The 13,873-nt window shown below is 36.3% G+C and overlaps 1 protein-coding gene across 1 annotated transcript in view; it reads right to left on the bottom strand.

Moving 5' to 3' along the window:
• Positions 1 to 675: 675 nt before the first annotated feature.
• The window catches only part of UBR1 (ubiquitin protein ligase E3 component n-recognin 1), a 48,069-nt gene continuing 34,871 nt past the window's right edge, over positions 676 to 13,873 (bottom strand). Inside the window, exons 35-46 of the mRNA XM_014311011.2 lie at positions 13,177 to 13,232; positions 12,780 to 12,876; positions 11,544 to 11,611; positions 10,551 to 10,701; positions 9,628 to 9,715; positions 8,818 to 8,951; positions 7,534 to 7,642; positions 5,384 to 5,440; positions 4,822 to 4,899; positions 3,993 to 4,163; positions 3,741 to 3,842; positions 676 to 3,292 (exon numbers count right to left, since the gene is read on the bottom strand). Of these exons, the coding sequence (XP_014166486.1) occupies positions 3,151 to 3,292; positions 3,741 to 3,842; positions 3,993 to 4,163; positions 4,822 to 4,899; positions 5,384 to 5,440; positions 7,534 to 7,642; positions 8,818 to 8,951; positions 9,628 to 9,715; positions 10,551 to 10,701; positions 11,544 to 11,611; positions 12,780 to 12,876; positions 13,177 to 13,232 (1,253 nt within the window). The 3' untranslated portion in view covers positions 676 to 3,150. The remainder of the gene's footprint in view (positions 3,293 to 3,740; positions 3,843 to 3,992; positions 4,164 to 4,821; positions 4,900 to 5,383; positions 5,441 to 7,533; positions 7,643 to 8,817; positions 8,952 to 9,627; positions 9,716 to 10,550; positions 10,702 to 11,543; positions 11,612 to 12,779; positions 12,877 to 13,176; positions 13,233 to 13,873) is intronic.

Raw genomic sequence — 13,873 nt, 5'->3', positions numbered from 1 at the left:
CAACCTATCTACTTCTACCTTTTACCTTTTCAGGAAATCAGTTCTTAAAAGCCATTTATTGAGAATAAGCATAAAGAGCAACATCATTAACACTCAAATGGTGCCCAAAGCTTCAACAAAGCAGTGAGAACATGATGTCAACCAGCAGCCTGTAACATTAAGAGCAAGAAGTACTGGCCATATCTATGTAAAAGATGTCTTGACTGTTTGCTTAGGTCTATAATAAACCACTTTTTTTTTTTTAAAGTATGTATCACACAGCACATGAGACCAACACCATAAAGTTTCCCTTTCTAGAGGCTAAGTATCTGCCAAACAGTACAGCCAGTTCTTCAAGAAGATACAAAACCAGATGCACTCAACTAGATCAGTTTCAGGGCATATAAATATTAAATTCTGTGCTTTTAACTTCTTTTAGAAATTTATGTAGACAGTGTAGGAATTTGCACCTGTAAAATACTAGGACAGGTTTCACGTGGAGCGTATCTTTACATAAGAAAAGGCATCCTACCATTCCTTACAGTATGACCAAGATACAGCCTACATGGATAACTGATAGTTTACCAACCATTTTCCAGCTCTTCTCCTTTCCCATACTGACAGACACCACTATAACACTCTTGGTAAAATGAACTGTGAGGTGCCAAAGTGCCTCCAAATAAAAACTTAATAATCTACGAGAAGTTACTTTATTTCCTTTTTTTTTAATATACATATACAAGATATTTTATTTCAAAAGCACAAGAACATTATACAAGTTTCAAATTTACATTTTTGCAATTTAAGATACCAGTATGTGCATTATCAAATAACTTCTGTCAGCTTGGATGGAACAGAAATAAGTGGCATAAGCATCTGGCAGTCACTAAATACAGATTATACTCACAGTGAACAAAACTGCATAGTAATTTATGAAATGAAAGATGACCACGCTAGTCAGTGAATTATAGGGGAGCCCACTTGCTAAATTAGTATGTGCAAATGTACAGAAAGACTCAACTTTCCTCTCCCACTTCTTTAGCTACAAAGAGATTTCCAGAGCTTTAAAGAAGCTCACTTGCTCTTACCAGCTCCTGTCCTTGTATACTACAGTTCAGACAGAAAACAAAATAAAGTGATCTCACTGTATATTGGATAATGGAAATTTTGTATCAGTGAAGTGCAAGATAACTGAAAGGTCTTGATAAATGAAGACATAAGTATCAGAGGGAAAAAGTAAGATAATATAGGTTTGGTACCAATGAGGCATTTGCCAGTCTTAATTCAATATTTTTGTTTGTACGCAGTGTTTTGATGATATAAAAATCACCAGTGCATGCAAGTTTTCATGACAACTGTTCTAAACTCAGTATGTGTTTCAAACATGTTTTAGAGAAGACTAACAGCATTAACATTTGTCAAAGAGTTTAATATTCAGGTTTAAAATCTGACAGAATCAAAATAAGGAGAATGGTCTTAATTTCAAGAAAGAGAATACCTGGAAAAGATATCAAAGTCAACTTTTTATATCACTGGGGAAGGATTACAGCAGAAGTTTTTTAAAAGTATTTGAAACCAGAACAATGTTTGAGATCATTGGTATTCCATATTTAGATTAGTTATGGTGCTGTTCAGTGCACTCATACATACATACTCAAAAAACATTTTTTAAAAACCCAGAAGAATGGTATTCAAATCTAAATCATTAATTGTGATTCTACTATCTCTCACGTAATTGTGGGAAAACAAAACAAAAAAGAAATCGCACAAAAACGCTCGGACATTAATTTGAAAACGTCCCCTTGAAAGCCTGATTAAAATGGCACCAAAGAATCCACAAATAGCACGAGGCAGGGAAATAGAGGGTAGTGACAACTTCAAACTTTCTCAGGAGATGCCATTTCCATGTGAAAGAGTTTTTATCCATCACATTACAAATTCTCTCATGTATATTATGGCTGAAATTCAGAAAACAGAACAACAAACATTTAGAACTGAAGCACAATCACATATCATTGAGAGAGAGTTCAATCACAATGTGCTATTAGCTACTGAAGGGCAAAGAGACAGATTTAGCCACCTTTTCTTCCCTTTTCTGCTCTACCTGGCACTGAACCAGTGAACTTGCCTCCCAAAACACACAATTTCATTTATGCAGACTCCAGAACATGCTCAAACAACAGTGACAGAGGATAATGAGTGGAAAATCCCTTAGATAAGGACAAACTTACTTCTGATTCTAAAACTTGCTGGTTTTGGGCCTTGATTTAAGTCCAGTGACAGCTTTGAAGGCTGTTTACTTCACTGAGGTCTCTGGCTCGGTAGCTTACAGAGCTACACCACAACTACATACCTGCAGTATTTTCACTTTTGATTCTTGGGGAAGGTCTCAGAAGACAAACTGTAAAAGAAGTAAAACTAACCACAACCTAGGCAAATGGTGAAGCCCCAGACCTCTCACGATATACATTAATGGAGGATAATTTCATTAGATAAAGTGCAGTTCTGGCAATGCAAAAAGCACAGACTTAATTTTTTGATGCAACAAGCAAGATGGTAACCCCTCCATGCACTTTCTATTCCACACTTCTCATTTAAAGAATTCATCAATGAAAACTCTTCATTAAATCCCAAGGTATATCTGAATGCAAGCTTTTTCTGTAAAACTTATTTTTTATTTTACCTGTTGCTGCAGGTGACTAAAGACCTTGCACCACTTCTGCTCCAATATGGCCTCGATCTATTTAAAGCTTCACTAAGCTTGGGAAAAGAACCCAGGAAGAAAGTAAAGGAGGCTTTTCCTTGGCAACACCATTTAGATATGCTCTCAAGGCATGGAAGAGACAACTGTGGTGTGTGCTCTGAAAAACAGCATTTGGGAACTGTCCTCATGAAAACACATAGAACAATCTGAACTTCTGAAAAAAATGGAAATATTTCTGGTTCAGTAATAATTACAGAATGTGATTTTCCTTTTTTTGGACAAGAAAAAAGAGGAAAATATATGATACAAGTTTCTGTTTCAATGCATCAGTGATACATCCAACCTAGAGAATCCATCAATTAATTGTCTGAACTACAGAATCCACATGAGTAGATTTTTTACTGCCACCTTCCTTTCCTTTTCCAAAGCACTGCCACAGGTCAGAGTTTTCACTAAAATCAAGAGACTCAGAGCAGCTGCCAGTTGAATCCAAAGAAGATCTGATTTGTTTCTTGGCTCCTGGCAATCTCCTCTATGATGCAGTGCTGCTGCCACAACAGATGGAGCTTCCGGTAACGCTCCTGACATAAGTGCAGGGGATTGCCTCTTCTTCAGAGGAAAAAAGAACAACCAGTTAGCATATCAGAATTGCAACTGATAAACTGTCCAATTAATAGGCTAACATTAACTCTAGACTATTTAAGTATTAATTAAATTCCAAACAAGTCTATCGGAAATGCAAAAATATGTCTACTTGTGACAAGCAATGACTGCCATTTCTATGATGATATTTCAGCAATGGCAGTTCTCATATGTTTCTGATGAAATGCATACAAAGCATTCTTGAGACAAGTAAGAAAGTTTAACAGTACTAAAAAAGTGTATTTTCTCATTATAAACTACCCACTTCTGACTGGAAACTGCCATCAGTTCCCTAGGTCAAGACATGCATTACATACAGTGCTGTACACACTAGCCAGAAGACTGTGTTGTCCAATGAGTATAAGAAGGAAAGAAAGATAAAAATGGAGAGGTAGGAATTCAGGCATTTACTTACTTTAGACCTGGATCTGTTTCTCCATATTCATCCAAATACGGTGCAGGATATAAGCAGCCCCTGGTTTTACCTTCAATGAGGACAACTTTGCATTCCCTGATTCTTAAAGAAAAGAATAGCTACATTTAAAATACAACTCCAATCAGGCTCTTCCCTTTCTGGTGAGCTATAATTTATGTCAAAGTATTGCTTCTTTATCTCAGACAAAAAGAACCAAAGACTTTGACAATGTTGTGAATTCTGGCTACTTACTTGAGAAACATGCAGACTCCAGCTCCACACTGAAGAGCATGAGAAGTACAGGCTCCCAGCTCCTCCCCATTCACCAGCTCCTGACAGCAAGTGTTCTGGGAACACAGCATTGCCCCACAGAATAAACACAATACTGGATGCTTTTGTTCATCATCAGAAGACCGTGGGCATCTAAAAGAAGCGTAACCAGCATGTCACAGCAGAAACCAAAACTTTAAAAGAAATTTTAACTAAAGGTTAATGTTCCTTAAGAAAACTGCAAAAAGACCTATCCAACCAATTAAAAAACCCAAATCACAATCAAACAAAAGCCTAAGACATATTATATCACAATCAAATAACATATCTGCCTCCTTATGTTGTATTTTCACACTGTTTGAAATTAATTATCTGCAAGATATCTCCTTTGAGTAGGAGATTGAACTAGATGATCAACAGAAGTCCCTTCTGACCTCAATTATCCTATGATTCACACTTCTTGGCATAAAACAGTGCCATCATCTGAGCTTGTTGTGTCCAGTGCAAAAATAATTTTCAGGCTTATGGCCAAACCAAATGCACATTCCGCAGGAGAAAAGTGACCAGCAGACTAAGCTATAAAAATTTTATATGCTGTCTTATCAAACACAAGTGACTTCATTCAGCAAGCTGTTGTTCTTCACATTTAAAATGAACAGGTGCTAGTATAGGTCAGTATAACCATAACAATGCCTTCACTACAAAATAATTTCTGTATTCTTTCAATACCAGTTACAGTAACTGCAAGAATATAAAATTCACTAAAAGTGACAAAACACCTAAGAAGACAACTAAATATGCCACATCTTACCTAAACTGAGAGGCTTGATTCAGAAGGCAACTGTAGTCTTCAGGAAGCTCTATTAAATTATTTCTTTTCCTAGGATACCTGGGTAAGTGGAATAGCAGTATTATGAGAATAATACAGATCAAAGCAAACAATGGACTAAATAACCGCAAATTCCTGCTAAGCTTTTGGTCATTTCTGCAGAAGTCCACAATTCCAGAGCAATTCTTCAGCCTCGGAATCCCAAATGAGATGCTCCACATGGGAGCTTCAACATTTCTATATTCCAGCAAAGGTGCTGAACTTAAATTTCCCATATAACCTACGTGTATGAAGACATTTCCTATTTCAGTTAGCTTTTGGTCTTTCCTAGAGCAGGACAGATTACTTGTCTAACAATGTTGTACAATCTCAATAAAGAGTCAATGTATGAGGAATAATAAACAAGAGATTTAAAGAGAAATGTACTTCTAGCAGTAGGGCAGAAGGAATAAAACATGAAGTCTCTGACTTGCCCACAATAAGCATTTCATTCTTTCAAGTGTTTTAAGTCAAAACCAGAAGAAAACAACAACAACAAGCTTACCTTATTGCAATGCTTTTCCCTTTCAAACAACTTAACACCACTGGATCAGCACACCACCTATTTCAAACAAACATTTGCAGATTACAGTATTTGATAAAAATATACATTTAGGTTCATTAAATTAAACTAGTAAGTGATAAGCAAACATAAAACACTGATAAAAAGCACTGACAGTGCTACCTAAAACTTTGCAAGAAAAAAACCAGGGGTGTTTTTTAATAGTTTTCATCAGGAGAATGTTTTGCATACAGGAGGAAAAACCTATGTGAAAAAAGACTTAAAAATACCATCATGCACATAAAACCACTAGATTTACACAGAATGAAACAATGCAAGTAGTCTTCAGACATACTCAGTTCCTCAATGTGGGCTACAATACACAGCACCTTTTGAAATACATATGCTAGAAGATACAGAATAAATAAATATTGTGCATTCTAATAGAAAAATATTTGCTGCTTTTATTAAATAACCATCACCTAATGGATATTTAACAATGGTTTATTACATAATTGCTTAGAATGGCCAAATGTGTCTATCAAAAAAATGGCAGGTAGTGGCCAGCTACAGAAGAGAGGAACTGGTATGTTTAAGATGTCTTTTAAGTTATTTTTACAAAAAAAAAAAGGAGAAGGGAGAAAGAACTGCAGCAGATGGTCAATCTAGTATGCTTCATTTAACACATTTCTCAACAATCATCAAATTCAGTCTTCTGAAATAAGAATCTGTGAAAAAACATATGGGAACCTGCATGATGATTTGGCAACTGTTACTATTATGTTAAATACGCAGCCTCCTACTTGAAACCTCTTTTTCTGTAGCACAGTAACTATTTGTTAATCCTGCTTCTAGTGATCTTTCCTCATGTTCACAAGCATCATATTTGTGTTCTCTTAGAAACACTTCTATGTCTTTAAGCAAATATGTAAGAACAAGTAAGAAGAATTCATTTAACAGTTTACGTGTAAAAACGAATCTATTAATTTATATGTAATAATATACACTACAAATGGAATTGATAATAATAAAACTGTATGTAGGGAACTGTTTAGGTCAGCTATATGGACTGTCGGAAATCAACCATTCAAAATGTAATGTCCCTAAATTGAAGAAATCTAGACTACAAAGATTAAAACAACTAGAGGTTAAAAAACCCAACCAAACAACAATGAAGTAAAAGCTAATGTGAGTCAGAGAATTCTGCCAAGAACCAGGAATAATCATTACTGCCATCAGGTGCTCAAATGGTCATGTTAAATACACATTCTCCAACACAATATAGCTGCTCTAGTCTTAACTGAGGATGAGGTATGGTGTGTCCATTCATTTAATTTGAGGTTTTGAATGCAGAATTTAACCAATTCTTTCTTTGCTGCTAAAGAAAATGTTTTCTTTACTGCTACTTTCACAAACTGAAAGCAGCGAAACTTAGGTTAGAAATCAGGAAGAAATTCTTTCCTCTGAGGATGGTAAGATACTGGAACAGGTTGCCCAGAGAAGTTTTGGATGCCCCAACCCTGGAAGTGTTCAAGTCCAGGTTGAATAAGGCTTGGAGCAGCCTGCTTTAGTGGAAGGTGTCCCTGCCCATGGCAGGGGGCTGAGATCCAGATGGTCTTTAAGGTTCCTCCCAACCCTCTAACATTCTATGATTCCATGACTGCAGATGGCAATGTACATAATGCTCAAATTGTACCTTTTAACCATTAAGCCAATTTCAACATCCACCAGTCTATTTTGCAAATGTTGAGAAGAAATAATACAAAGCCTCACCCTGTCAGCTACATGATTTTCCACACTCTCATTTTATAGCTCGTGTAATCAGCACTTTTGCTGAGGACAGATTAAAAATAGGCAAATGAGCACTGAGTGCCATATCAAACAAGCAATGGTTTAAAATAACTTCTGTCGGTATGGTTTCATATAGGTCTGCAAGCACTAGTCCCTTAAACTATAATTAGTTAATATTGGAATTATCATAAAATAGAGTGCTTTATGTTTCTGAAGTGCTTTAAGAGATTTAGTGTACCTGTACAAAATGTTTAGAACTTCAGTATGAGTTTGAGCTTAGTCATTCATTAACAATTTTGGTCTAGAATTCCCACAGGGCCACCACAATAGAAGAACATGGCCTGTCCAGTCCCAGTTAGTACCTTTGAAGCAGTGGATTTACTGTGTCCCAATATTCATGGAAGAGCAGGAACAAATTTGTAGGTAGAGAGAGGTAACTACAAAGTGCCTTGAATTGCCCTTCTTCAGAAACTGCAAAAGAATACACGAATGAGTGCTTAAGTGTTTCAGCACTGCTGAATAATTCACTCAAAACTAGAAATCTCCTGATTCCTTTTCCATTGAGTAGTCCGTATCCTACAGCTTCATCATAGCGCCTACATCGTACAACTGGATATTATTCTGCCAACTTATTAAGAGCTATCATTTGGATTAGCTGACGATCTGTTTAAACAAATTTGACGTATATAATTAAGTATTTTTTAATGCATAAGTTACTGTAAAACAAAATTCCTTGCTTAAATTACTGCATAATATGTCACACAAGTGCAGAAGATTCCTGTACTCGCATATTATTTTTTCACTACCCTTACGATAGTCCTCAATGATATTAAATTTTGCTGTAATCAAGTCAGTGCTAACATTACATAAAATTGGGCTGATTTTATAGTTTGCTGGGTGGTTATTTATTGTCTCTGCTACAGAAAATTACATTATTGGTTCACCAGAAAGACTCCTCCCTACAGAATCAAAGATCCAGACCCCTGGTAAGGACAACAGCATATCCCAATGTGCAGAGATTTTGACTTGCATATTCTAATAAAATTCTAATTTAGTTCACAGTTTATATAAATCAATTTTTCATTTTTGTTGTTATATATGTGTTATATTTTGTCTCAGTTATTCATAAAAATTACTGCTCTTCTTTCCAAATAGTTGATGATTCTGTGTTTCACTGCATTTTGACACATAACAAAATATTTATTTTTGGGGTTTGTAACAGTAATGTATTAGGATCCTTCAAGGAAGAGGCTTAAGTTTTATATTGTGCTTTGTACCTGTTTGGCTTTGTTTGGCTCAATCCCCGTATCTTTACCATTTACCAACATTAGCGCTACAAAAAACACTGGGCTTTCAAAATACATTTCAGGCAATTTCTCAGGTGATATCACCTAAATTCCTGAAATTATCTTCAAACTGCTGAATCTTTATCAACAAGTACTCACATCACTGACAATTCACATATTTGCATCTTCTATGCAGGTCAGGACAACTCAGCTTCAAGTGCCTGTCCCTTCCTCTATGAATACGTAATTCCTTCACCTTCAAAGTCTTACTTTCATGTATTTACTACTGCTAAATTATTGTGAACATTTAAAAATTCTTTCAAGACAAAGAAGGTCATATATTTGTTTTCTCATATTTACCTTGTAGTAGCTCCTCAGGTGGAGAAACTCCCAGCAAATAATGAAAAAATAAAGCAGCACAACGAAGGTAAGGCATGATGCCTTTTTTAACACAATCCCACACAAGCCAGCCTGGAATATCCTGACTGAAGCAACTGTAAAACAGAAATGAGAAAAAGCTGCAGTAGTTCATAGTGCACATCATTCTAGCACTATCATATTTTGGCTAGCATTGGCAGAATGGTAGCTGTGTAGAAGCAACCCTTGGGTACCCAAATTCTGTGAAACACAGCCACCAGCACTTGACTTCCAACTTCCCCTTTCCACAAGAAGTGAGTACTGAGTTTATGAACCACACTTGTAATAAATCTTCAAATTAGACAGCTGCACCTGTCAGAAAAGTCTGAAAAATGGGCACTAACACTCATAAAGCGACAATGTTCAGCTTTACACTTATCCCCCTTTTGTAGTAGGACCATTTCCTTCTTTCTCGTTTCCATTTATAACACAAGAGATCTAAACCAAAATAATCAAAGCAAAGTAAAAATAAATATTGCAGTTGGATGTACTTCTCTCCACAATGGATACAGGTATTTTTTCATCCTCAGGCTAATGATTCACTCTGCTGTCCACAAAAAGCAGCCACTTTAACTAAAAGCGTTTCTTTCACCACTTGCAGTGTTCAGGAGCACGGGAAGAAAGCACAAGGCACTGCGCTAACTCCCTATATAAAATGAGTAATTTTTTCCTGTCTTCTGTGTTGTCCTGGTCAATCCTGTAGATTGCTGTCTTTCCAAGAAAATTTAACACTACAATTGAACTGTTACTTACCCACTGGTGTATTGGCAAACCTCTCTACAGAAAGACTGTGCAGATTGTGCCTCCTCACTATTGTCAGATGAGTGAGCAGTAGGGGATTCTGCATACAAAAAGAAGAGTCCACTGTAAATGCACTACATCCTGACACACTTCTCTTTTACAAATACTAAAACCTTTTTTTTTCAATTGCATTACAGAATTAATTCCACTTTAATTTGCTTAATTCTTTTCTATTTGCTGTTTTCTGTCTTAAAAATGTTCTCCCGAGACTTAATGCTGTAAGGAAGAATCAGGATTACACTCTCATTGATCATCCTCAGTAAAGAACTGCTTCCTTCCCTTGAACTTTTGAAGTTGTTCTACGTAGCTTAAATTACAGAAATTTTTTTAAATGTCTAGGTTTTTTAAAAATTCCTATCATACTGAAGAAAAACAAAGTACTAGCTAGAAAGTCTAAAGCCAATTTTCAACTATGTTATGAAGTAGAGAGAAAAATTTAATTCTCTCCTATCGGTTTACAGGATTCTGTACTTCAGATCTGGGTATTTACGAAGTTGAAGAGCAAGAAAATTTTATTTCCCAAATCCATATGGATTATCACTGTGCAGCTCAGTGATGCTGGTAGAACTTTGATTCTCTTATAAGGAGTGAAGAAGGGAAAGTTACCCCTCTAAAATGACTGACTGGAGCAAGTACTGATATATCAATAACTATTTTGTTTTCTGAGCCTAAGCACACAGAAGTGACATAATAAAATGCTCTGAACTTGATGTAATGCTACTTCATTTTTACCAGAAAACAGTTATTACTACCTAGGCGTAAGTGGCACCTCTTATGAGGACATTTATACCTGGAAGACACTAATGGTATCAATCCATTATTTTTAAGAAACTGTGCAAAAATGCCAGAAAAATGCAACACAAATACACATCTACCTGTTGCTGAAGAGATGACTATTTGCATTATGTGTGCCAGTGTTGTCAGATGGAAGAGGTAGAGGTGGTTATAGGCTGAACTAACTGATGAAGGTTGCAAGTCTACAGCATCTTCCCAGTATAAAGATGGAAAGGATAATACAGCTCCCACCTACAGTGAAGAGGAATAGGCAAATATTAAAGTGTCAAAAATTTGGTAATAGATACAAGGGTAGCAACTATACTCTCACTATACATTTGTATTTTATTTCTGTATTCTGAGTATGTTAATCTATCTTGCTAGTTTTAATGCAAAGTGTAGCAAAAACTCAATGGAAAATATTAACAATTTGAGCACTAGGGCATGTAGGAAACTCAGACAGAGTTGAATGGTAATTGTCAGTTTAGAGATATACCATACCCAGTTCCTAAAAAGCTTAATTTCTGTTCTTTGACACAAGACAAAGCACATTGAAAAAGTGGGAAGCGAGACCAAGCATTAGATAGAAGGACAGCCAGGGCAAGACATTTTATTTGGTGAGTCTGGTTTTATTGGCTGTTTTCTGCGTGCTTTTGGATTTTTTGAACGGCAGAAAAATCTGTAATACAGATTTGTATTAAGAACAGAAAGAAGAGTCTAAGAAAAATACAGAAGGTAATGAGAGTTGATGTAAAGAAATCAGATTATGAGATACTGATTGAGACAAAGGGAAAGTGAGGGAAAGAAACTGGGTGTGTTTCTTAAGTTTTTTTTTTAATCCTTAATAACAATGGAAGTGGTAAAAAGAAGACTGAGATTGCAAGAAGGAAATTTAATAAGAACAAGACAGCAAAGATTTGAAAGTTAGTAGAACTAAAAGTAAACACAGCAGTCATATTGCAATCATTTGACTGTTGCTCGTATATAATCATTTAACTCATGCAAGTGAACAGATACTATTTACAGAGTACAGTACACAAAAATTTGTGCTCAAAAGAAAGTATTAATATGAAGAATAAAATGAACCTGCTTACCAAAATGTGGAACATATCTACTTCTAAGAGTGATGGAGTGTCCTCCCCTTTATAGTTTGGTAGGAGAACTACAAAATAAAGGTATCAGTTAAATATTTAGCACATATTTTCTTGTTTTGAATTGAACTGTAATATCAGAATCGGATTTTAGAGCCTCTATAATTTCTGTGTTTTCATCAAAGATCCAGATCCCTAAGTAAGGATCTATTTAATTAACTGCTTACCACTGGTTTGATTGTGCATGTTTAGCTATTTCCAACGTGCACTAACAGTTAACAATTTTAATTAACATAGCTTCAAAATTCTGAGACATAAATCTTTATTTCTCCACCTCTAATAAATCACACATAGTGTTAAAGGTGAAGGTCCCTAGGCACCTCAACACTAGATGCCTCACAACCTTGCCCAATACAAAAGCCTAAGAACCCCACATAAGACTCTTAGACTAACCCAATCAATAAGAAACTAGCGGGAAACTACATGCCTCAAACTCGCTCTCCCTGGGACTGAAATATCTTAAGCTAGGCTTCAAGCAGACTTTTGAAAGTACTGAAAGTCACAGAATTATAGAATGGTTTGCATTGAAAGGGAGCTTAAAGATGATCCAGTTCCATCTCCCCTGCCAAAGGCAGGAATGTGACTCACTACATCAGGCTGCCCAGAGCTCCCTCCAATCTGACCTTTAACACTTCCAGGGATGGGGCAACCACTTCTTTGAGCAGCCTGTTTCAGTGCCCCACCACACCCACAGTACAGAATTTCTGTCTCATAGTTAACCTAAACCTAGTTTTTTTCAGTTTAAAACCATTTCACTTATGTCCTGCCCCTATCTACCTCTCTAATAAAGTCCCTTTCCCTCCTTTTTATAAGCCCTCGTAGGATACTGCAAGGCTGCGATGAAGCCTCCCCAGAGCCTGCTCTTCTCCATGCTAAGAAGATGAGGTCTCACAATTAATAAATACCTATTTTGTGGCTTTATTCACCTGTTTAGAAGAGAATTTGAGTAATTCTGAACATTACCAGAAACAGTTGTTACCCATCTGTTCCAGACTTGAGTATCTGTACGTCTGGGTAACCCGGGGTGAGTTCCATCTACACCCCATGATTTCAGGCAACTGAAGTGAGCACTGCTGTCAAGTACTCCGGCCCTGGCTTCTGTGCTGCGCTAACCTGTGTGCCACTTTGGAACAGAAACTTCCACAACACAAAAGGCAGTAAATAAAAGGACTACAGTACCTCCTAGAAGACGAATCAGGTGTTTCTGTATCAGAAGCTGTGGGGATGTTGTTCTCTGAGCAGCTGCAAACTGCACTAATGCTTTAAGGCCACTGTGCTAGAGCGCAAGAGAAAAGGGTTGAATGGGAAAAAAGGTTAAATATAAGAGTGTTATAGAACTGTAAAAACATATCTACTTCTACATAAACATAAGACATAAATTAATTTAATATGAACATCCATATATAAGCAGATATTATTCTTTCAAAGTGCTCTTTATGCTATGAATCCAAACATTGAGCGATATCCCTCAACAGAGAATGATCTTGATGTTAGCAGTTTTGACAGGTGTATAGATGCATGTATATTATAAATACTTTTTTGTTTAAAATATATTGCATATCTTACTCATCCATACCTGTCTATTTTGTAGGGATCCAAATAAAGGCTTGCCCTCTGTTTCCAAGAGGTTTTCTTAAAATTAAACAGAGAAAAAAATTAAGGTTTTTCTACAGAACCTAATATTAATTCATTCTTATTATATACACTCCTTTTTAAAGCTCACCCAAATTGTTATAACAGAATTTTCTTGAAAAAACCAAATCTGTCTTAAATGGCATTGATCATTTCCAAGATAAATTATTGCAATAAGCAATTTTAAAATTTTCAGTTTTCAGACTTTGCAAACTGAGGATTTAAAGGAATGTTGCTTCACATGAATGATGATAAACCATTCATTCTATAGATTCAGATTTATTTTCAGTTACCCTCATGCAACACTCAAAACCATCAAGTTACATTTACAGAGATGCTATGCAGCCATCTTACCCTCATATTTATCATGGAATGTTAAGGGGCTGAAATGGACCCTTAAAGTTCATCTAATTCCCACTCCCCTGCCATGGGCAGGGACACCCTCACTAGACCACATTGCTTAAGGCCTCATCCAACCTGGCCTTGAACACTGCCAGGGTTGGGGCAGCCACCATTTGCCTTGGCAACCTGGCAAAATTTGCACTACTGCATTTGACTGCAGTTTAACAGAAACAAAACTCCCAAGCTGGAATACAGCTCATCTTTCCTCCCCGAGTGCTTTGGTTCTGAAAGAATAATCA

Source organism: Geospiza fortis, unplaced genomic scaffold (assembly GCF_000277835.1).
Source record: "Geospiza fortis unplaced genomic scaffold, GeoFor_1.0 scaffold54, whole genome shotgun sequence".
Classification (NCBI taxonomy): domain Eukaryota; kingdom Metazoa; phylum Chordata; class Aves; order Passeriformes; family Thraupidae; genus Geospiza; species Geospiza fortis.
This window is presented reverse-complemented; position numbering and strand designations above follow the sequence as displayed.